Source organism: Microcebus murinus, chromosome 9 (genome assembly GCF_040939455.1).
Source record: "Microcebus murinus isolate Inina chromosome 9, M.murinus_Inina_mat1.0, whole genome shotgun sequence".
Classification (NCBI taxonomy): Eukaryota; Metazoa; Chordata; class Mammalia; order Primates; family Cheirogaleidae; genus Microcebus; species Microcebus murinus.
Genome location: NC_134112.1, coordinates 95,228,733 through 95,253,163, shown reverse-complemented (window position 1 = coordinate 95,253,163; position 24,431 = coordinate 95,228,733). Strand labels below are relative to the sequence as shown.

Below are 24,431 nucleotides of genomic sequence, written 5' to 3'. Positions count from 1 at the left end.
TTTTATTTTTTTACACTTTTTTTAGACACCTCAAAGAGCTACAAGTAGAACAACAATTTGATCAAAGATCATTTTAGAAAGTGTTTGATACAGATTATTCTGATATGTTTTATTTCTCAATAATCTCTAAAATTATTCCAAAGAGGCCTGCCTGAGCCTTTACCCAAATAACTGATTGCAGCAACAATGCACATGCAGACATAAATAAGCAAAGGAAATTCTCAACTATTGGTGAAAAGAATTTTATTAGTATCCTAAGTGAAAAAGAAGTTATTATCTGTTTGAAGATACAGGAGCAAGTGACAGGGATAATTGTCTTCCTTAATTTCATACGCAGAAAAAAAATATCTAGATTTTTTGATGCAATCTAAGTACAACGGAGGCATTTATGTTTTACATTTATAATGGGAACATATTTTTAAGTGATTTGGAAAATTAGTGCAACCACTATAACAAATGGTTGAAAAGATAGGACAGAATAATTCATTGTTTTTAAACAGTGTCCTCTTAAATGGCTCATTGGACACAAGGCCATCAATATGACAACAAATAATTTGTTACAAGCACCATGATGGCAGTTGGCACCGAGCTAGGCCTACCAGCCATGCCTCACTGGCTCAGCCTGCACTGCACTATCCACCAATGTATTTATAAATGCTTTTCCACTTGTTAATTGCAAAGCATGACAGAGATTTGCCCATATTCTACCTCCTACTTTAAGTCTCATTTCCTTCACCTAGAATATTATCAGATATTTCAACCATGAATAAGAGTAAAAAGAGGTAAATTGGATCTGCAAAGGATAGAGGGAGAATAAAAAAAATCTGATAATTATATTTTACACACTATTTTCACTGAAAAGACATACTACACTAGATTCTCAGAATGCTTCTAAGATTGGCAAAAACACGTTTCTAAATCTTTATAGCTTGCAAAATTGCTTTACTTACATAATCTTACTTAAATCTCCCAATACATACTATGTCTATTTCTCAGAATAGTAATTTAAGGCACAGAGAAATAAAGTCACATCTCCAAGTTTATTTTAAAAAATAAAATAAATGAACTGAGATACTTGAGTTCAGACCTTTTCACTTAATTTCTTGCCTTTCACATGCCAGAGAGCTAAGTATAGTCTAATCTAAAGGAATGTTTTGATAATTTTTATTTTATAAATATTAGTTGATGGGATATTTGGTTAAAAAATGTAGAGAACACATGTTCAAGCTGTTGACTTGATATTCAGAAAATTGGACCATTTCTATGTTTATTGGCCATTTGTCTATCTTCTTTTGAAAAGTATAATGAATGCTTTCTGGATGATGGACATATTTGTAACCATGACTCAGGCATTACAAAAGCAAATCCTTGTGACCAAAAAAAAAAAAATCTGTACCCCCATAATACTTTGAAATAAAACACAAATTAACAAATGAATCTGCTAACTACTATAGTTTCTAGATTTTTGAAATGTTTTAAATTTGTTAAAACAGTATCATATATGTGGGAAAAGCATTTAAGCAACGAAGAGATCCGTGTTTTTAACAGTTCTTGCAAATAAACATTCTATTTGTTATTAGTTAGAGAATATGAACTTAGGTAACCCTATATTCCTGATAAGTATTTAACCATGTAATTTAAACCTGTTAAAACATTTCTGTTCTTTAGAATTCTCCATCTAATAGATGCAGTGGTAACCAATTTTAGTATGATACCCGCTTATCATTAACTAAATGGATCAAAATTGTTTTAAAAAGTAATTGGAAATATATGAGCATTTTTCTTCATTAAAAATTTTTTAAAGGAAAAACTATGTTCACATTACTGATAAATTTGTAGTATATTCATAGTAGTATAAAACTATGTCATATTAATATGTAGTATTTGTACTATCCTACAAAATAATAATGATGCATAAAGAAGGAACTCACTATTAATACTCCAATTTCCTATTTTGGCTCTGAATATCTGCATTCAAAATACAGTAATTGAATTACCCAAGCAAAACTGAATGCAACCTCTTAGCAAAAATCTGCTGGAATTCATTTTTAATGTAATACTTAGACTTTTGATAAGAAACACTTATACTATTTTCTCTCTCTCCAGTAGATTATACTTAGGACCTGAAAACAGCTCAAGAGAAGTATGCAAATTAGAATTTGTAAAATATGTAAATGTGATGGGGTTTTTTTGGGCAATTTTACCAATATGCACATATTTTCCTTTGACATTGGAAAAGAATTTCAAAATAGAAGGAAATGGCATTGTGGATAAAGTATAAAGGATTATATTACATTGACTAGTTAAGCACATTTAGCAACTCACATCTTTGAATATTAAATATTCAGAAAATTAATTCTTTAGAAATCTTTTCAAGAACCATTTTTATTCTATAATTAAAATTCATGGCTTTAAAATATTGTGAAGCTGTCATAATTCGCATCTAATGACTTGTTCTGTGTTTATTTTAATATATTATCCAACGGTGATAAAGTAACTCAAAATATACAGACATACACTTAGTAAGAATATTATAATGTAATTGATCGTTGTCTATTTTCCCAATAATTATAGAAAAAAATAACCATTGACATTTGTTAAAAATTATGTTCATGTGATTGAATGTACATTATCATCCTTACTTGTCAAGTTATTGATCATTATAGAAATGGATAGGAAAAACAATATCAAAACTATGTCAAACTTTACATCTTATAAGATGTTCTCCGTCTAAAAGCCATCCAATCTTATCTATATCAGAGTTCTCTTTTAAGTCCAATATACATAATAAGTAGATTAAAAATCTAATATTTAATCACCATTTTTAACAAACTTAAGCCCCAAAAGTACTTTCTGTTGATTCAAATGCTAAATTTTAATCACTTAATGCATGTTAAGACATAAGCTCTAAAGTACTCAAGAATTTTTAGAAGTCAATGAACTTTCTCTCTTTTAGAATACATCAAAGCAAAGGACTATTTTTTGCATTAAGTAAGGATTAAAACATTTCTGTCACAGATTATTAAAATAATTTAATCATTATTTTACAGGCACTTACATATATTTTGCAATATTTAGATTGTCTCTCAAACTTGTTTTGATTTTTGAAATTTTATAATTGGCTCACTACAGTGTCTTCCAGAAATAATCACTCATCAGTCATCACACAGCATACTGATTTTTAATGAGAAGCATGTGATTTGAAAGGAGTGCACAAAATGAACACAAGGTAGAAGACAATGGAAATTCACCCTTTTATCACCATAAGAAAAGATTGAGAGCCCTGTATGAAGACCTGGCTTACCTGCACAATTTGTCGTATTTTTACCACAGACAACCTTGTCTCCCTGACTGAACCATTGGTATGTTATGTAACACCAAGAGTCCAAGCCACCCTAAACAATTTTATCCTCTTTAGCTCTTTTAAAGCTATGTCTCTGCATTTAGTGATGCTGTTAAGCATCTAATAAATATAGTTCAAGCATTTTAGCAGCCATCTTTATTGCTATCTTAGTACATTACCATAGGAGAGCATTTGAACAACGCTCTTAATTTTGACATGGCAATTCACAAAAACAGAAATGTGAACAATAGTTTGTAGTCTGACTTGTAGTCTCTCAAATAATTTTATCAACATACTAATTTGATCTTAGGTTCGAAACCACAGAGAGTTAGAAAATAAAGAGTGCCATGTTAGAAGAGTTTGTAATTTAAGCCTTAATTATTTAATCTTAGTTAGTTGGCTGGTCACTTGGTCTCCTCTCTCTCTTCTCTGATAAATTTTAAGGAAGGCTCTTTATAATTTTCTATTTTACTCCTGTTTTTCTCAATAAACCTCCTCCACTCCTCCCCCATCTGCACACTGAAAACCAGTCTAAAATATGGTTCTCATCGTTGTCTGTACAATTCAAATCTCTGGGGTTCGGGCATAGGCTTCTATATGTTTTAAAGCTCTTTAGGTGATTTTCAGTGTGTATCCAGGCTTCAGAATCACTTTTCTTACACCTGAGCCTTTGATTTATCTTAATTGTGAGATGAAGACTTTCCATAAAGAGGCATTTTCCACTATATACAAACATTATACATCCTAGTATACAAACATTCTTGCCATACAATTATGACTTGAAAGAAATTGTTTCTAGATAACTACTCTAGCAGACACATGTTTTACTCTCAGAATATTATATCCTTATTTCACAGGATATCATTAGATACTGCTGTGGAGATGAATACCCACTCTAGCTAGGAATTTTAAACTGTCTACTTACAAAAATTACTTGGGGACTTTTAAAATAAAAATCCTCCAAGAGTGATCTCTGATCAGGTTGAAAACCCCCAGCATTCTGCCTAATAATGTTAAGGACACAATTTAAAACGTGAGTTATTTCCTATTCTTCACCCGTCTCCCCCAGCCCCTCTGTTCTCATCCTTCTCTGCTTCCTCCTTCTCTTCTCTTTCCTCTTATTCTTCTTAATACTGATAACTTTGGTTATGGCTGCTTTTTAAAATGATTAAACTAAAATAAGACCCTTACATTTTAGTGTTAAATCATTTATTCAATTTATTATGTAGTGAATATTTGATTGAATACATACATTTTCCAATTTAATTGTAACACTTTAAGAGTAAATGGGTTAAACTTTATGTTCTTCTCTCATAATGAAAGAATAAAGTGAATATAGATCTGTAATAAGGGTTTAAACCACTATTATAATATGGGCAATTTCTTTTCTGACTGTGTATCACTTCTACTACTTCTCTAGATTGTTTTCCTCCTAGTTTCAATATTTTACTCTGATTGAAGTTCTCTGTCTCCATAAAAGTTATCAGTATCATTAATCGTAATTTCTATTACATAATTCTGATGTTATTGATCTGAGTGTGCCTTGCATTCATATACTTTAAAAGTTCCTGAGATGTTAAAGCCCAGATTGAGAACCATGGCCTATCTATGGCCTTACCACCCTGAAGGCGCCTGGATCTCAGAACTTAAGCATGGTTGGGTCACTTGGATAGGAAAATCATTGCCCTAACCATTGGATAGAGGTTACAGTCTGAGGAAACTTACCTCAAACATCAAGGATGTATAGTTTCCCAGTGGTTTTTAATAGATAAATATGGACAACTGCATACAGCTCAGTGACTCCTTTACCATTGTCAAATGTTTGCAATCCAATTCTGTGTCTTTGCATTTCTGACAATGACTTACCCAGATATTTCCATCTTGATGATAGGGTTTCCAATTTCTCCCTGTGTCACTGTAGAGCATCCGGTACTGGGTCACCCAATCAGAGCTGCTGTATCTTCCTTGAGTCGCAATGGCACTAATCTGCTTCCGGTTGCCAAAGTCAACCTGAAGCCATTGATAATGGTCACTGTCTGATGGAGACCATCCCCCAGCACCTGAAGAGGGTGAGACAAGAGGGATAAATGAAAATTTAAATTTGAACTTGTACAATTGACAGTGGCTTATTCCACATATCTTAATTGGCATTGGCAGTGCTATATTTCACAGATATATTATAAAATGCCCTTTATGGATGCCACTGGGACTTCAAGTAATATTCTTCCAGCTGGGTAACATTGATTCTTTAACCTCTTTATGGTGTAATTATGTGCTCATTTTCTTCCAAGCAAATGTCTTCATAATTTCTCAATTAGATCTTATTAGTACATGTCAAGGTCTAATTGGCTGAGGGTTGATCAATTTACCATGAACTCTTCAGCTAAAATCATGAGAAAAAAAAATATGTAACTATCTGATTTCTTTCTCTTCATGTAAGGTTTTACCTTTTAGTAAATCATAAACAAAACAAAAAACAATTATATGTAACTCCAAAATATATTTTGCCTTCAGGAGTTCATAATTTCAAGAATCTTATTACTTCTTAAGATGAGGCCTATTCATACATTAATCCCCTATACTCATGATAACTAAGATATATAGGAAATTAGGCAATATGCTTATTATCAGTAGATATACAATGTCTCTTAGTAAATGTATTTCTAGGAAAATAATTTGAGTTAATAAAGTTAAACTCCTTTTGGTAAAATGGTAATATAATAATTAATATAACAATTTACTATATTATAATAGTAAAAATGTACAAACCTTTGTTAGAAAAAAGGCACCGATAAGAAAAACTCTCAATTTACAGTAATACTTAGAATAACTCCAGTTGCACACAAAATAAGTTACAGAAAATATGGCATAATGCTTAGTGGTAAGAGGCACTATAATATTTTTGGGTGAATTCAGCTACTAAAGGTAGTGAATGATAGAAAAGTATCCAATAAGTTATCTAATGTACAGTATATTAAAATATATGCACCACTTTTAAATATGGAATATAAAGACTGACAAAATAATTTATTCTATGAAGACTCTCAGAATAAAAATCATTTCTTAATTATCACAGATATATCCTTCATTTAACAATGTTGGCATGGCTTATTTCTGCTTAAAGGTATGATGGAATAGATCTCTAAACAATTTCTTTTTTTCTTTTTTTTTTCTTCTTTTTCATTTCAGCATATCATGGGGATACAAATGTTAAGGTTGCATATATTGCCCTTGTCTCCCCTTCCCCCTTGAGTCAGAGCTTCCCCTCCCATCCCCCAGACAGTGTGCATCACACTCAATATGTATGTATATACCCATCCCCTCCTTCCCCCTCCCACCTGCCCCACACTCGACAAATGTTTGTTTTTCTTTTTTTCTTAACATTTTGGTTACATTTTATATCTTTGCCTCTCCCTAGCAAGTTTTAGAGGTATGGTCTTCCCCTCCACAAGGCTCTCCACATCCCTCAGATGTGGGACTACCCCCTAACCCCTGAATCCCTGGTGAACACCATAACCCTTTGAGCACCAAGTTCAAAACTGACAAAATATATAAAATAACTGTTTCTAGGGACTGGACTATAGGCAGTGCAGGACCCTGATCTACAAGAAAAGATAAATAAGTTGAGCCATGCCAACTTCCTGGCTCTCTGCCTATTTCACTTTCTGGATCATGCCACATGGAAGAGGATGCCAAACAGTATAGCATAATCATTGGGGTGAAGACAGATCAGAATTTAAAGCTACTGAGGAAACTGGATTTGTAGGAAAGAGTCCCAGAGAGAGGGTAGTGGTGTAGAGAAAGAACTCTGGAAATTCATATGGGGTTTACCAGTGAGCCTCTGGAGTCTAGACTCTGTACCAACACTATGCTGTTTATTTGCAGATCAAGACTCCACAACACCAGGTAAAGAGAGTTCTGAAATAAACAACAACTAGAGATTGCACAGTGCTCAGAGAAATTTGATTTCAGACTAGACAAGATTGAGATATCTTGTTGAACAACTCAGGCATTCAGTGGACATCCCAAGAAAGGTCATGCATTAGAAGTATGGACAGTTTAGTCCTAAAAAGGGGCAACTCTGGACACATCTGAACAAAGATTACCAAAAAAGATCAATCTGGTCCACAAATAAATTAACTCCTTTCTTGAATAAAACCAAACCCAACACTCCATTAGGAAAGGCCATAGAAGTATAGAAACTGAAGAGTGCATACATAAACTCCAGTATAAAATGTTTAAAAACATATACTAAACATTTGGAGAAGAAAATATGACTCACAACCAGATACAAAAATCAATCAATAGAAAAGGACTCAAAGATACAGAAACAATGAAGACCAGAAGTTTAAAACAGCAATTATAAATTAGTTCAATTATTTAAAAGAAAACATAAATACTGAATAAACAAATTCAAAATCTTCATGGAGAAAAGAAACAACAAAAGAGAATAAATGGAAATTTTAAAACTAAAAATTATATCTGAAATAATAATGAAAAAGGATGGATTTAAGAGCAGATTAGGCACAGAAGAAAACTTCAGTACACTAGAATATAGTGCCATACAAACCATTCAAATTGAAGCTCAGAGAGGAGAAAAAGACATAAAAAATGAATAGTACTCCAGTAAGCTGTGGACACTAATAGTTACCCTAATAATCATCCAAATAGAGTCATAAAAGCAGAAAAGTTAGAGATCGGAGCAGAAAAAGCTACATTTGAAGCCATCATCATACTGAATGTGAAAAAGTTGAAATAATTCCCACTGAGAACTTTAACAAGACAAAGATATCCATTGTCACCACTTCTATTCACCATAGTGCTGGAGGTCCTAGCCAGAGCAGTCTGGCAAGCGAAAGAATTTAAGGGTATTCAAATGGTGATAAAGGAGGTCAACCCATCACTCTTTGATGATGATATGATCTTATATCTAGAAAGCTCCAAAGATTCTTCCAAGAGACTCCTAGAATTGATAAATAAATTCAGCAAAGTCTCAGGTTACAAAATCAATGTACACAAATCAGCAGCATTCCTGTACACCAAAAACAGTCATGCTGAGAATCAAATCAAATCAAATCAAAGATTCACTCAGTACCTTTCACAATAGCTAGAAAGAAAACAAAATACATAGGAATACATTTACCAAGGAGGTGAAAGGTCTCTATAAAGAGAACTATGAATCACTGAGGAAGAAAATTGCAGATGATGTAAACAAATGGAAAAATATATCATGCTCATGGATTGGCAAAATCAACATTGTTAAAATATCTATACTACTCAAAGTGATTTACAGATTTAATGCAGACGTCCTCAAACTATGGCCTGCATAGGCCACATGCAGGTGTTTTTATCCGTTTGTTTTTTTACTTCAAAATAAGATATGTGCAGTGTGCATAAGAATTTGTTCATAGCTTTTTTTTAAAACTATAGTCTGGCCCTCCAATGATCTGAGGGACAGTGAACTGGCCCCCTCTTTAAAAAGTTTGAGGACCCCTGATTTAATGTAATCCCCAGTAAAATATCAATGTCATCTTTCACAGATCTAGAAAACATAATTCTATGCTTCCTTTGGAACCTCAAAAGAGCCTGAGTAACTAAAGCAACCTTTAGCAAAAGGAACAAATCTAGAGGCATCATGTTACCAGACTTTAAGCTATACTGCAAGGCTATAGTAAACAAAACAGCATGGGATTGGCACAAAATACAGACATAGAGCAATGGAATAGAACAGAGATCCCAGATTTAAAATCATTCCCATATTGCCATCTGATCTTTGACAAAACAGACACACTGTACCCTCGGGAAAAGAATCTCTATTGAATAAATGGTGCTGGGAAAACTGGATAGCCACATGTAGTAGATTGAAATAGGGAGAATCTATCTCTCTCACTGCTCACTAACATTAATTCAAGAAGAGTAACTGACTTAAACCTGAAAAATGAAACCATAAGAATTCTAGAAGAAAATGTCTGAAAAACTCTTCTAGATATCAACTTAGGAAAACAATTTATGAAGAAGGCCCCAATGACAATCACAGCAGCAATAAAAATAAATAAATGGGAATTAATTAAATTAAAAAGTTTCTCCACAGCCAAGGAAACAATCAAAAGAGTAAATAAACAACAGATAAAATGGGAGAAAATAATCACATGCTATACATCCAATAAGAATTGATAACCAGAATCTATGAAGAACCCAAGCAAATCAGCAAGAAAAAAAATCAAACCCCATTAAAAAGTGAGCAAATGACATGAACAGAAGATTTTCAAAAGAAGATAGAATAATGACCCATAAGCATAAGAAAAAGTGCTCAACATCACTAATCATCAGGGAAATACAAATCAAAACCACAATGAGGTATCGCCTTAACCCAGTGAGAATGGCTTTTATCAAAAAGTCCCCAAACAGATGTTGGTGTGGATGCATAGAGAAAGGAATACTTATACAGTGTTGGTGGGACTGCAAACTGATACAACCTCTACGAAAAACAGTATGGAGATTCCTAAAAGAACTAAAAATAGACCTACTAATTTAAGTTCTGTTCATTACACTATATCTAAATTATGTCTCAAAAACATTTAGAAAAGATATAAACATATTGCATATATATGCTACATATGTGTTATCTATAGAATGTGTGTGAACTACATAACTACTTAGTCTCTAGTATCATGTCTTCAGTACACACTTTTATAAGAGTAATCTTTCTAAAATGCAAATTTTGTTATATTTAATTCCTGTGCAATATCTTTCAATTGATCCTCATTGCTTCCAGAAATAAGCCCCTCACACCTCCACACAAAAAGACATATCTTAAATACAACCTCTACACACTCATACATCCTCTCTCAACTTGGTCTGGTAAATTCTTGCTCATGTATCAGTATGTACACTTCAAATACCACCTCCTGCAGTGGATGCTGTGATGTACCATTCAGATCTTCCTTTATGACAGGAAAACTCATTCACTTAGCCAACTAGAGTGCTACAAGCATACAGTAATTAACTGTGTTTTTCTTCAGGAATTTTCTGGATTAAAAAGAGACACTTTACCCAAGATTATGCCCCTTTATGGAGTTGTACCAATGCAATGACTGGTCAGCCTGGGTCTTTGCAGGCCAGCACCCTGCCCCAAATTGTGGAATCTCTAAAGTCTCAGAGCTCCCTGAAGGATTGATTAAAGACTTCTTTGAGACTGTATCATACCTATACTTCTCCCTCCAACTGTTTTCTGCTGTGTTCCTTTGCCTTCCAAAGGTTTTCATCCCCAAAGCACTCCCTAATTAACTTCCCACATGCTATTCTCCATCTCAGAATTTGTATCCTGGAGAATCCAGCCTGCAATACCCTCCTTGGGACTACTTGCTGGTAATCTGCTCACTAATAATCAATTAGTTGTACCTGCTTTGTATGTTATTTCTATACTGTTTTCTTCCTATTATAGTATCTAATATCCCCTATAGACACATATCTTCCACATGCATATTGTACCTAGAATTCTCTACAAGTTTTAGAGGAGCTGTAGATTAATTTTTAGGGTAATATATACTCAGTTATTGAGAGATAATATAGTTTCTTTACTGTTATATATACTGTTCCAAACCTTGAAGAAATGTTATAGCCAATTGCATAAGGAAGTTCCATAGAAAGATTACACAAAGAAACAAGGTTATTTTGTGAACTAAGTCAACAAACATTTAATACAATGAAGTAAGAAGTAGAAATATGTTCAATTGATTATTTGATGAAATTTGGAATATTTTCTTAAGTATTTCTAATGACTATTCCAGAATTTTCTTGTTACCCTTTTTTTTTTTGCATTATAACTTTTCAATAAGTAGGCAATCAACATAGTTACTTAATCCCATTTATCCCATTACTTTTAACAAACTAGAATTTACTGTCAACTCTAAGGAAAGCAAAAGTCTGAAAGCAGGAGAAATATAAGTAAAAGCTTATTCCTTAGCAAAAGTGTACGTGGAGAGAACACTGCAGTGATTAACCTCAAGGGAGGGCAAAAGTCAGGCTTTCATGAGGACCATGATAAAATGATCGATGAAAAGTTTCCTGTTTCCCTTTGATCTATCAAGCAATGCAATTTGGGGAAGTTGATTACTTTGTTTACTTGGCTTGTGAAATGTGTAACCTCTATTGATCCAAAGATTAAGAATGATATCTCTTTCATCACAAAAAACCTCTGGAAAATGGTGTATAGGAGGGCAAAATTGTTTCCAGTGTGTTTTAGTCGCTCAGAGCAAGCTAGTGGAAGTTGAAGACCAGGTGGACGAGGTAGACACGTTGAATAGTCATAAACTCTTAATTTCTAAGAACAGTTAAGAATAACTCTTATCTACAGGCAATAGAGCCAAAAATATCTAGTAAATAACTAGGATATTGTTGGAGTAACTTGAAGATACATACTTATTATAGACCTCTTACTATTCCCTAAACAACAAGGTTGCTGTTCCTTTACTCCCCACTTTTCTTCTCCCTCCCTCCCTCTCCTCTCTTCCTTCTCCCCTTCCCTTCATCCCTCCTTTTCCCTTCCTTCCTCTCCTCTCCTCTCCTCTCCTCTCCTCTCCTCTCCTCTCCTCTCCTCTCCCCTCCCCTCCCTTCCCCTCCCCTCTCCTCTCTCTCACATACAAATTCCTCCCCTGTGTGTGTGTGCCTTTTGGGTGTGTGTGTGTGTTGTAAAGATACATAGCGTTTGTATTCTAGATATCCATTTCATTTGCATTCCTAGGGTGATACATTATAATTGAGAATCTGAAGAAGCGGGTCAAACTAGTATTCTGAATAGATAAAACTAGTACTCTGAAGTGATCATACAGTTTCTTTTTTTGTTTTTTGCTTTGTAATTTGTAAATCAGTAAGTGTGAGAGAAAAGAACTTGGTGGGTGGTTCGAGAGAGGTCACAGAGCTTCTTTTCTAGTGATAAGTGTCTCCTGAATAGACATGGCACTCACGTTGGTGGTTGTAACACCACCAGAGACTATCACCTTAGGTTCTAATTCAGAAGAAAATGTTAGAAAAAAAATTCAATTAAGGGTAAGACTACCTTTAATAACTGGCTGAGAAATATGTATCAGATGAAAAGAATAAATTGAAAAGGAGACTCCAGGCAAGATTGCATTATGAGCTTAGGCTTTAAGGCCTCCTTCTGCTTCAAATATACAGTATTTTTAGATAAGATAGATAAAAAGAAAATTGAAAAGACATAGCCAGTATCAAAAATAAGATAAGCATCTCCATGCACAAAAAATGCAACCAACATGCAAAGCAATGAGTAGGGCTGAAGCTGAGGCCTGCAAGAGTCTGGGGGTCTAGGCACATACAGAAACAGATCTAGGGCTACCAAGGCAGCTAGAGTCAGTTAACAGCAAAGAGCTACATGGAGAGATAACTCTAAAGATCAGCAGGGGGCCCTCTTGAGTCTTGAGCAGAGTCATGATCAGCATACTTATGTGAAGAAACTACCCAATGGCGGGGAAAAGACTATCTGAATCAATGAGCTGGTGGCTCTGCCCTACCTATTAGATGATCCCACCACCCCAAACCTCAGCATTCCACCAAGAGGAAACAAAGCACAGGAACATACAAGCTCTTGTAATGAATGTTCATGGAAGCATTATTTGTGAATAATCAAAGCTGGAAACAACACAGACATCTATCAATACTGTGTATAGGTTATAAAGTATGAAATGTCCAATTTCCTTAAGTAGTAAGTTTGATAGTTGATAACTCTTAAATTTCACTTTGACACTTCATTTTATTTTTATTATGAAGGCATATCCTCATTCTTTCAAATGCATGGAATTATCTCTCAAATTTTTTTAAAGCAATTTTTGTGAAACCATGGATAAGTCAAAAATCTGTGTTATTTTTTAATATGAGTCAAGGAACCACTGCAGCACAGACAGCTCAAAATATCAACAGAATGTTTGGGAAGGATGTGGCTAATGAACGCACAGTACTCTGATGGTTTAGAAATTCCATTCTGGTGATTTGAATCTTGAAAATGAGCCACATGGGTGACCTGAGACCAAGGTCAATGATGATGAGCAGAAAGTTGCAGTGGGAACAAATCCATCTCAACCTATGTGTGAATTAGCAGCAAAGTTTGATGTTATTTACTATTAATATTGCAACAATTTTGTACCATTTGAAACAAATCATTAAAGAAGCTGGAGAGATGCATTTTGCATGAATTAAACTAGCATCAGAAAAGAAATTATCTTCAAGCGTGCCTTTCTTTGCTGTCATGACATAAAGGCACACAATTTTTATACCGTATTGTTATGGGTGATGAAAAATTGATTCTTTTATAACAATTGCAAGCATTTGGTACAATGGTTGGATAAAAATGAAGTGCAGAAACACAGTCCAAAAGCAAATATTTATCCAAAACAGCTAATGGTGTTTGTTTGGTGGTCCAGCACTGGTTTCACAAAACCTGGTCAATCCATTACAGCAGCTGTCTACAGCAACCAATTGGATGAAATGATGAGGATGTTTGTGATTAAGCAGCTGAGACTGGTCAGCAGAGACAGGCCAATCCTCTTGCAATACAACACTGGACTGTGTGTCGCACAAACTTGCTGCTCAAACTACAGAAGCTGGACTTGGAAACTCTCTGTCATCCGTTGGTATTCACCAGACCTTGCATCAACTGACACATTTCTTCTGGGCTTTTTATTTATTTATTTATTTTGAGACAGAGTCTTGCTTTGTTGCCCAGGCTAGAGTGAGTTTTGTGCTGTCAGCCTAGCTCACAGCAACCTCAAACTCCTGGGCTCAAGCCATTCTGCTGCCTCAGCCTCCTGAGTATCCGGGACTACAGGCATGTGCCACCATGCCCGGCTAATTTTTTCAATATGTATGTTAGTTAGCCAATTAATTTATTTCTATTTATAGTAGAGACGGGGTCTCGCTCTTGCTCAGGCTGGTTTCAAACTCCTGACCTCGAGCAATCTGCCCGCCTCGGCCTCCCAGAGTGCTAGGATTACAGGCATGAGCCATCGCGCCTGGCCTCTTCTGGGCTTTGGACCACTTCTTGCAAGAAAAAATTTGCAATTCTCAACAAGCTGTGGAAAACACCTTTCATGATTTCATTGCCACTCATTCTCCAGGCTTCTTCGCTACTGGCATCAACAAGCTACTGCTAAAATGGTAAAACTGTGTCGATAGTTTAGGTGCACACTGTGCATAATTGAACTGCTTCTTGTGTGATATATAATAAACTTTTGATTTGAAATGGGGCCTTTCATATTTAATGACCTAAAATACATCCATGCAAGGGAATACTACTCAGCAATGAAAAGGAACAAGCATCGATACACACTACAGTGTGATGAATCTGAAAATAATTATGCTGAGTAAAAAGAGCCAGGAAAAAAAAACAAAACCGGTGCATTCTGTATAATCACATTTACATAAAATTCTAGAAAATGCAAATGAATATATAGAAACAAGAGCAGATCGATAATTGCTTAAGCATGGGGAACAGGGATTACGAGTCAGCAAAAGAAACTTCCAGGAGTGGAAGTTCAGTGGAAATGTTCATTATTTAGATTGTGCTAATGTTTTCATGGGTGTATACATTTATAAGAAATACATCAAATTGTACAACTTAGATTCATATTTATTAATGTATATCAATTATACATCAATAAAGCTGTTAAAGTTTGTAGGAGTTAACAGACAGGGAGGATAAATTGAAAGCTTCAAAGATAAGCCTAAGAGAAATTCCAGATTAAAACAAATCATAGAACATAAATATTTGAAGAAATAATGATAGAACATTAAAAAAAAAAAAAAAGGCATGACTCCTTGAATTGAAAAGGGCCTTCTGAACAGAATTGAAAAGAATGGGCAATGTGAGCATATTAGGAAAACTGTATTAGGATGTGCAGTTAAAAGTTGGCAAAAAAGAATAAGGTTGATGAAATGCAACATTTAAAGAAACAAAGTTTAAACCTACAATAAAGAATTATGTCATTGATAAAGAAAAAATAGTAGGTATCTTAAGATTTGCTAAAAAGAGCTTGATAATGACCTCAGATTTTATTCAAAATGGGGCATAAACAGCTGTAAGAAGTGACCTATGAGAGTTGGGATAAACAGGCTTCAACCAAATGTAGACACTTGTTGGAGTAGCCAGAGAAAAGAACCACATCCAATAATCAACAGCTGTCATGAGTTAAGGAAGAAAAAATGGCAGTGACACAGTTGTTCTTAACAATATGAGTTAATTAATGTTTATATAAAATAATGTTAAAACAAAAGAACATCAAAACTATTTTTAAAGCAAAACAGAAGAAAGAAGAGGTAATATTATCAGATATTATTATCAGATATTATTTAATAGGGATATAGAACTGTTTTTTCTTCCATTCCTACCAACAAAGAAAATAGTTTTCAAATCATTCTGGGAGTAGCAAAACTATTAGCTGAGCATAGGGGATTACATCCTGAGACAAGTCAGGATACAAGAGGAGAGACATAGCTGCTTTAACTTTGTGAAGCATTCAAATTCAGATTATATCCCAAAGGACTAGCTTTATTCATAAATGTAATCTAAGCTTCCCTGAATATTTATCAAAGGAGGTACCAGAAAAGAAAAGATAGGCAAAAAGCAAATTTTAAGAACAGGGGAATAGGTACATCTGGGAAATATAGACAAGAGAGCTCTCCTTCAAAATCTCTCATGTGAGTTGGGAAGATTTAGGGAAAAAAGCTAAATGCGGAGCTGTCAATAGTGGAAGTGGTATTGGTGGGTTATAAGAATTTCTTTTTTTAATCAAGTTCTTATTTAATAGAACAGAATAAATTACACAGATATATCTCAAACTTTAATTATAGAAAAGCATTCGGCGAAATCTCTGACAAGTGTAAAATGGTAAAATGTGGGCTGGGAGATAACAGTTTTCAGGTAAATTAGAAAATGGCTAATAGCCATGCTCCAAAAATGTTGATTAATGATGATGTCAGCTCAAAGAGAGCTCCCTAATGATGACCACAGGCTTTCATCCTGTTTACTGTCACTTTTTAATATTTTTATTATCTAAGGCATGGGAGACATGCTCATGAAATTTGTCAATTATATAAAGCTGGAAAAGAAACCTAATAGGAGAACTAACTGAATTATGATGTAAAATGTTCTTGAGTGGGTAAAAATATGAATCTGTACCAGCCCAATCTGTTTTAACATCAACAATAGGATACTCATTTTGAAGAAATGATTAACTCCATGATTAAAGGTGTACTGCTTAGAATATACACAAAAAAAAAAAATAGAAGAGAAGCAAATCACAAGCATACAGCTAGTATCAGGAATTATCACAAAAAGAACATAACCAGATCTATAAAGAAATCATTGCTAGCAATCCACACTCTCTTTGTTTCCTATTCTTTAATAGCTACATCTTCCCTCCCCAGAGATTCATCAATGTGGTTGCATTTAGCAGATTACTCATTTTCTTCACTGCATTAATATATTTTACATTATATAATATACTCCTCTTTATCCATGTAATGTTGGACACAGGAATGTTTCCAATTTGGAGCTATTATAAATAATGCTATCAACATTCTTGTTTATGTTTTGAGCACTTATATATGCATTTATGTTGGGTATATGTCCAAAAGAGGAATTGTGCATTCCACAATTGTGCATTTTTGAGTATCAATTTTGCCGGTCCCCCAATGGTACCCTGTAATGTCATGAGAATTTTTGTCATTCTAAATTCTTGCCAAAACTTGGTATTGTTACCTTTTTTTTTAAGTTTACTTTAGACATTCTGGATCATTGTGAGCTTAATTTGCATTTTCCTGGTAATTAACCTTATTTTGTTGGTATTGAAACTTATTAAACCTATTATTAATTAGTACATAAGTGTTATTGATACAAGAATAACCAGACCAAATTAACAAAACATAGATTCCTGAAACAAAACTACATCTGTATATTAGCACTTGATTTATGATAGAGATAGCATAGCAACATAGTAGAAAAAGGAGAAATTTTTTTCAGTAATACATTCAGGGTCACTTGAATATACACATGAGAAAAGTGAAATGTAGCTCTCCTCTGTATTATACTCAAAAATCAAGTTCGAAATGTGTTGATCAAATTGTAAAACATAGAACATTAAAGATTCTAAAAGAAAACATAGGGAAATAGCTTCATATTGTTGTGGTTGGGAAATACTTCTTAAACAGTACTCAAAAAGCACTAACTATAAAGGAAAAGACAGATAAATTAGATTATGTTAAAATTAGAGATTATTGATAATCAAAAGGCACTAATAAGAGAGTGAAACAGCTAACCATAGGTTGGGAGAAGGTATATCTAAACATGTAACCAACTAAATGTTCATTTCCAAAACGTATAAACAAGTCTTACAAATCAATAAGAAACAACACAATTAACAAGGGCAAAGACTTTAACAGGCAGTGGCAAAGAAGAACTATAAGTTATAAAACATAGGAAAAGGTGCTCAACCTCATGGGGCCAACCTTTTAAGAGATACAATTAAAAAACTAAGAATGCTCAAGAAGAGTAGCCAGAATTAGGAGGGAACTTAATCTTGTAATATTGCTCTGAGGAGACTAAAGACGCTTAAATTTTATAAAAGAAAATTAAGGAGTAACTTAATTTCCATCTTCTACTATTCAACAGAATAGACATTTCAGATTTACACAATGATGCAATAATAACATCACACATTCCAGAGCATGCATGCTTTTATGTATATAGATTACTCAGCTTTAATTCATATTTTTTAAACTAATAATTTTATGTGGAAAAATCTTACTTCATGACTGAACGTTGCCAATTGCATTTGTCTGTTCATAGATTACTCATTCTACTACAAATTATTTCCGTTTCAGAATTAGCCAAAGAATACAACTGAATATTGAGTTGATTTTAAGAAATCTGAAACAAATTCTTTTTTTGGGAGAAAACTACCTTCCTTATTAAATATGCTTGTTCATTCACTAGTTCAGCACACTACACTGAGAAAATATGCCACAAGTTCTCTTTACAATGCTGATAGCATCCAGATGTTAATGGCAACATTAAAATCATTAATTTCCTTGCAATTAGGTAAACTTAAAAGCAAATCTATCTAGCTGAGGCCTCTGTTTACATACTAATCACTTTGTAGGTATGTAACACTCTCAGTTGTAAGAAAAAAACTTACTTCAAGGTAGGAGTAGTTTCACATATTTAAAAAGTATAAATTATTTTCAGGGAATTTGACAGATCAACCATATCTTAAGATCTTTGACTTAAGATTGTGAACTTGTTTTAAAATGTCAAATATTATCTTAAAATTAAGGTATAGGAAACTAACAACAACAAGAAGAAAATGAGACATAAGAACTATATTACTGTATAAAACATCATAAAGCCAAAAATCAGTTGAAACTAATGTGAACTCAAATTGATTTTGATCAAATTCCTGGTCTGTATAAAAGCCACAGTAATCTGCACAGAGGCTAGCCTGGGCCAGAATGTGAAAGCAAACATATTTTTTTTACATTGTTGTACACATATTATTTCCACACATAATTTACATCAGACTCGTCTACTTGTATCAAGAATTATAACAAAGTGAACATAACAAGTCTAATATAAAATAGTGACACTTAAGTTTAATTAGAAAATCCTGAACATTTACATAACCTGTAATTTTTAAATTTACTTACCAAACAGTGTAAATGATATATGGGCTTATTTTTTTAAATGTCCTGGCAATAGTATGACCAAGAGAAAATATATTTTTTTTGTGTGTCACTCCAGGTGACAGTAGTAGAAAAAAGATGTTACAAGAAGTCAGTGATCAATGTAGCATTTTTAAAAACATTAAAATAGATATATCCAACAATAAAATGGGTTACCACAAAAGTTACCACTACTGCAGATATTCAAGTGGAAATTGGTTAATCAGCATTACTTTAGAGGGGAAATTTATGCAGGACTGGAACTTGGACTAAGTGTTCTTTACTTTCATTTACAAAGAAAGTTGAAATGAAATGTAAACTATTGGGATAAAATCATTAGGAATACCATCAAGTGTTTTTTTTTTAATTTTTATTGTATTATTCAAGTTTTGATTGATCTATTTTATCAATATTAGAGAGATATCATTTACATTATTGCTAAGTAACACCTGACTATAACTTTTATAGTTAAAGACTCTGGTCATTTCTATTTTTACTATGAATAACTCCTTTGGTACCTGTTTTTTTAATACTTGAGGATCCTTGGAGAAGAAAAACATTATCTAATAAAGATTTTATTACATGATAAACAGACATCTAATATTAACTCTGTTCACAGAAATGAAGTCTTGTGTGTGATAAAAATAAAGGCAAATAAAAATATTATAACCAAGTCAAAGTCATTGAAGTCATGTTTCCTCTTTGTAGCTAGCAGGATGCTGCTGTGTGACTGTCCTCTGTAAGAACAGGGGGAACTTCATGTTGTATCCCACCCCCCCATCCCTTTGCTTACTGCACTTCTAAATGCAATCAAGGTCAAATGGTTCATTAGTTGCAATCAAGCATTGATGTTTCTAAGAAATTATTAATACAAGTGATGCCAATTTTATGTGTGCAAACCTCCCTGCCTTTGTATTCTTTCATCCCTGGCATGTGTTCTTAGTAAAGTCTGCTGAATTTTTGAAACAGCATAATTAATTAAAAATAATTCCTCAGCTGCTCCAGCCAAGTGCCCATTCACTGGTATTGTCCAGAAAATGTTGTCATTCTCAGGATGTTATATTTCCTGATTAAAAAACAAGAAAACAATAAAAAAACATTGTCCACGCAGCTCAAAAAGAATATTGTTTGGTGAAGGTGCAGAAAGCAAGTTTCTGGGTTTAAAACGGCTTCAGAGTTTAAACATGCAATAGTAATTAGTAGATTTGATAAAATCTGCTCCCTATTTATAGGGAATACTAAAAGAAGGATATCACTACAGAATTCAATTAAGTCATAGAATTTGAAGCAAACCCTGAACACGTGGATAAGTAAACTCTTAGGATAGTCAACAATTTTAAGTAAAGGAATAATTTTTATTTATCATTGAATAATCACTCTCTAGCATGGCACCTCGCACATAATAGGCATTCAATAAATATCTGTTAAATGAATGGACGAATTAATGAAGTAAAAACTGAATATACAAATTAGTCCATTGATAAATAAATGAAATTCTGGAAATAAGACCCCCAAAGCAAGAAGGCAAAATCCTTGGGTCCAGCTGCATGTCATGCAAGGAAAACATAGCTCATGAAAGACAAATTTAAGGGTCATAAAAAGTTCCTTAATCATTCTACTGGTTCTCATTGTATCTTCAATAGTCAATAGGAATTAGAAGTTTTTGCCAGGGCACTTACTATATTTATTCTAGCTACTATTTTTTGCCTGAATGTATTTTAAGTGGATATTCTCATTCAGAAAAAAATATATGTGTATTTTATATATGTGTGTTATTGTTTATTTTTACATAAACTTTTGACAATGGATGTTATAGTAAAGTCTTATTTGGAAATAATGTAAACAATGTCTCCCTAATATTGATAAGGTAGATTAATCAAAACTTGAATAATAAGACAATAAGAAATTAAAACCACTTGGTAGTATTCCTGGTAATTTTAACCTAATAGTTTATATTGCATTTCAACTGTCTTTGTTGAAAAATAATATCTCCATGCCATCTGCCTTAGGAACTTCTTTACTCATTATTTTCTGGGGCAGAGGCTTGGCTCTAAAAGAGACCACTAGAAGAAATGCAGAAAAGCAAAAAGAAACGCATACATTTCCTGAGCATTAATAAAATCTGTTATTACATATGTAATAATATCAGTAGTATATACAAACATATGCAAATTTGTCTACAGTATGTGCAATGATATATTCAATTTTCTGTACAAAATGATGCATGTGATATGCAAAATTGCCAATGAATGATCCAATGATACAAAGAAAATGTATATGCAATGATTTTCAAGCTAGGTCTACCATACATGAAAGTACAGAAGATGAGGCCATTTTCTAGCGAAATATGATAATTGAGACAGATATTTCTCTTGACTTGAAGTGGAAAATTGCTTTGTATCTCCATTTTTCATATTTGTATACTCAGTCTTAGACTATGATAAAGTAATTTCAAATGTTTGCAAACATAGGTCATAAAGACGTTCTCTGTTTTGTATCTTTTTTTAGGAGAAAATGCAAGGGGATTATTCTCAAGATCAATAAACTTAAATATAATAAACATATCCTTCAAAATCTAATTCAAATGTCTTTTATGGGCACTCTGATCTCCCCTTTAACTCATTCATAGTGAAGGACTCCCTCCTATTTTGTCAGCACTTTCTACACACATCAGTTATTCCAATCCTAGTCCTAGTTTCTGGATAGCAGACATTATATTGTTCCCAAGTTCATTCTTAGGATTCCTGTGATTCCTATAAAGGTGTATGGCATGAGTATCTACTATAACTATGGAATCTGTTTTAGTTAAGAGGGGAGATTTTTGGCATTTGTAAACTTGGCAACATAAAACTATTTCACTATAAACATCATGGGTGTATTTTCACATATACAGAAAATATTTATAGTAGTCCCACCATCTCCCGAGTCTCTGAATGAGTAGGAAAATAACACTAGGAAATAGTGTGTGTGCGTGTGTGTGTGTGTGTGTGTGTGTGTGTGTATCAGATAAGCTTTGTAAAATGCAGTTTTTAAATGTAATATTGATATATTCATCTATGATATATTCATCTACACAGGGACAAAAATTCTCCTTGCAAAGAATTTAACAGATTTTTTTCATAGTACAAGCTTGAACTGGCTGATGTAACAATGGGCTAATATGACGATTGAGAGAAAAAAGTTGAAAACCATATCAAAACAAAACAAAATAGACCAAAGTTCTTATATATCTTAATAGGGTCAATGTCACCTACTTTCATAAAAAATTTCCCTCATCTTTATGACCATCATGTCACTAATTTTAATTCTTCAAAATGGAATGTTATTGCCAGCCTGATTTGAGGTAATATAACAAAAAACCCACCGGACTAAAATCAGGTAGAAATGTGTCCCAAATCTAGGTATAAAAATAAGTTCATGTGATATTATGGCATTTGAGGTCTAAATTATAAGCCTCAAACTTTTGATTCAGCTAAGACACAATTAAAAGAAAACTTACATCATAATAGCATACGATGAAGAAACTTGCAATGAGAAGAAAAAATATTGTTAACATATGTATTTTAAGTAATGTTCTCACTGTTTTGTTAACCATCTAATTCACAAAAGTTCTCATTAGAAATTACCTAAAATCTAATAATTGCAAGAGTAAAAGAATGAGTGTTATTAGAGACAGACGCAGGTGGGGCAAATATCTAAGTTTAAAAATCTTGTGTTTTGTCTATTTTCTCCATTTTTCTTTATATTTACTGACATGTAATAAAGGAACAAGAGATTAAAATATTTGATTGCTAACTAGAAAGTTTTTCACTAATTCCTTAAGACCATAACCTTAACTCTGTGATAACCGCAATGGTTATAAAACATATTTTTAGAGGAAATTGAATTTTCCAATATTATCCTATAAACGAACACAAGTCTTATATCGTCTAATTTAGCATTATGAAGAAAAACGAAACAAAACAAAACTCACTAGCCTTAGGATGCCTGACCTAATATTACATATACCATAAGTGTTTTCTTTTAATTCAGAAATACATTTCTCCATGAGCACTGCTTGAAATATCTAGCAACTTCTGATCAAATTACAATGTTCAGTTTGTTGTATTTTGTGGAGAAAATACCACTGTAACTGCTACATCAACAGTAAATTGTATGTGAGTCCACAGACCAAGAGAGAAAGTAAATAAACAAACAAAAAAGGTGAATTGGATTAAGGTGTTGTTTGTAGATGTATAGTGAAGTGGATGGATGAGAGAACTGATAGAACATGCTGATGGAGGATGGACTAGATTTTAGGGTGAGAACTAGTGGCGGCGTAACAAGAAAAAAGAAGAATTGAGAATGGTTTCTGATTATGTTGACTTGGGAAATGTAGAGTCTGTTAGTATCACTTCCTGAGATGGAAAAGACTATTAGAGAAACAGATTCTGGGGAAAAAAAATCAGGAGTTATGCTTCAGCCTTAATTTCAGGTGTCTTTTAGACACTTACATTAAGATTCCAAATGGACTGTATAGATGAGTCTGGGTCTTAGGAAGAGCTAAGGAATTAAGATGATAAATTTAGGAGCCATCAGTATATGAATAGTATTTCAAGATGACATTAAAAGAGACAGTACAGTGAGGGAAGTGTTGTCCAGGAAGGGAGAGGACATGCCAACATTTGATAACTATTTAGAAGAAATGGTAAGCAATGCCAAGTAAGATAGGATGAAAACCAGGAAATTGGTTGGTACCATGGTAACCAGGCATAAAAGCTTTTCTAGGAAGATGAAGTGGTCACTATACTATTTTGTGGGACATAGTGGCAACACACTCTTTTTGATACTCAAAATATAATCACGACTTTGATCTACTAACTTCGCCTTGCCAACATTGGAATACTTTTTCCTGTAGAAAAACTCCTATTGCTTGTCACCCCCCTTCCTCCCATAAAAGAGATATGTACACAAATATATTAATTTTCCTGCTATACTATACTATTCATAATAACTGAAACTGGGAACATCTAAATTTTCATCAAGAAGGGCAAGTTAGGGAACTTGGGACAAAATCATTACATAGAACGCATTGTAGGCAACAGAGATAATGATAAAGATCATTTTCTAATTATTTTAAAAAGAAGCAGACTATAAAACATAAACATTGATTATAAGTTGATAAAATTGCAAATAATGTGGCTTAGGGTTTGTATAGACTAACATTTCACATCTTTTCTAGTTCTACTTATGATCGTTTAAAATTTGCCTACTTTAATGAATATAAGATGATTTATCACTGTGGGTTTTCTTCTTTTTACATGTTAACTAGTGATTTTAAATATTTTAAACACATATGAATTATAGAACTATCAATTGA

General features: G+C 33.3%; 1 protein-coding gene across 1 annotated transcript in view; it reads right to left on the bottom strand.

The window, feature by feature from the left end:
• CNTNAP2 (contactin associated protein 2) overlaps positions 1 to 24,431 on the bottom strand; it is a 1,865,599-nt gene that overhangs the window by 1,240,353 nt on the left and 600,815 nt on the right. The window contains exon 3 of the mRNA XM_012768220.3: positions 5,210 to 5,403. Coding sequence (XP_012623674.2) covers positions 5,210 to 5,403 — 194 coding nt within the window. The remainder of the gene's footprint in view (positions 1 to 5,209; positions 5,404 to 24,431) is intronic.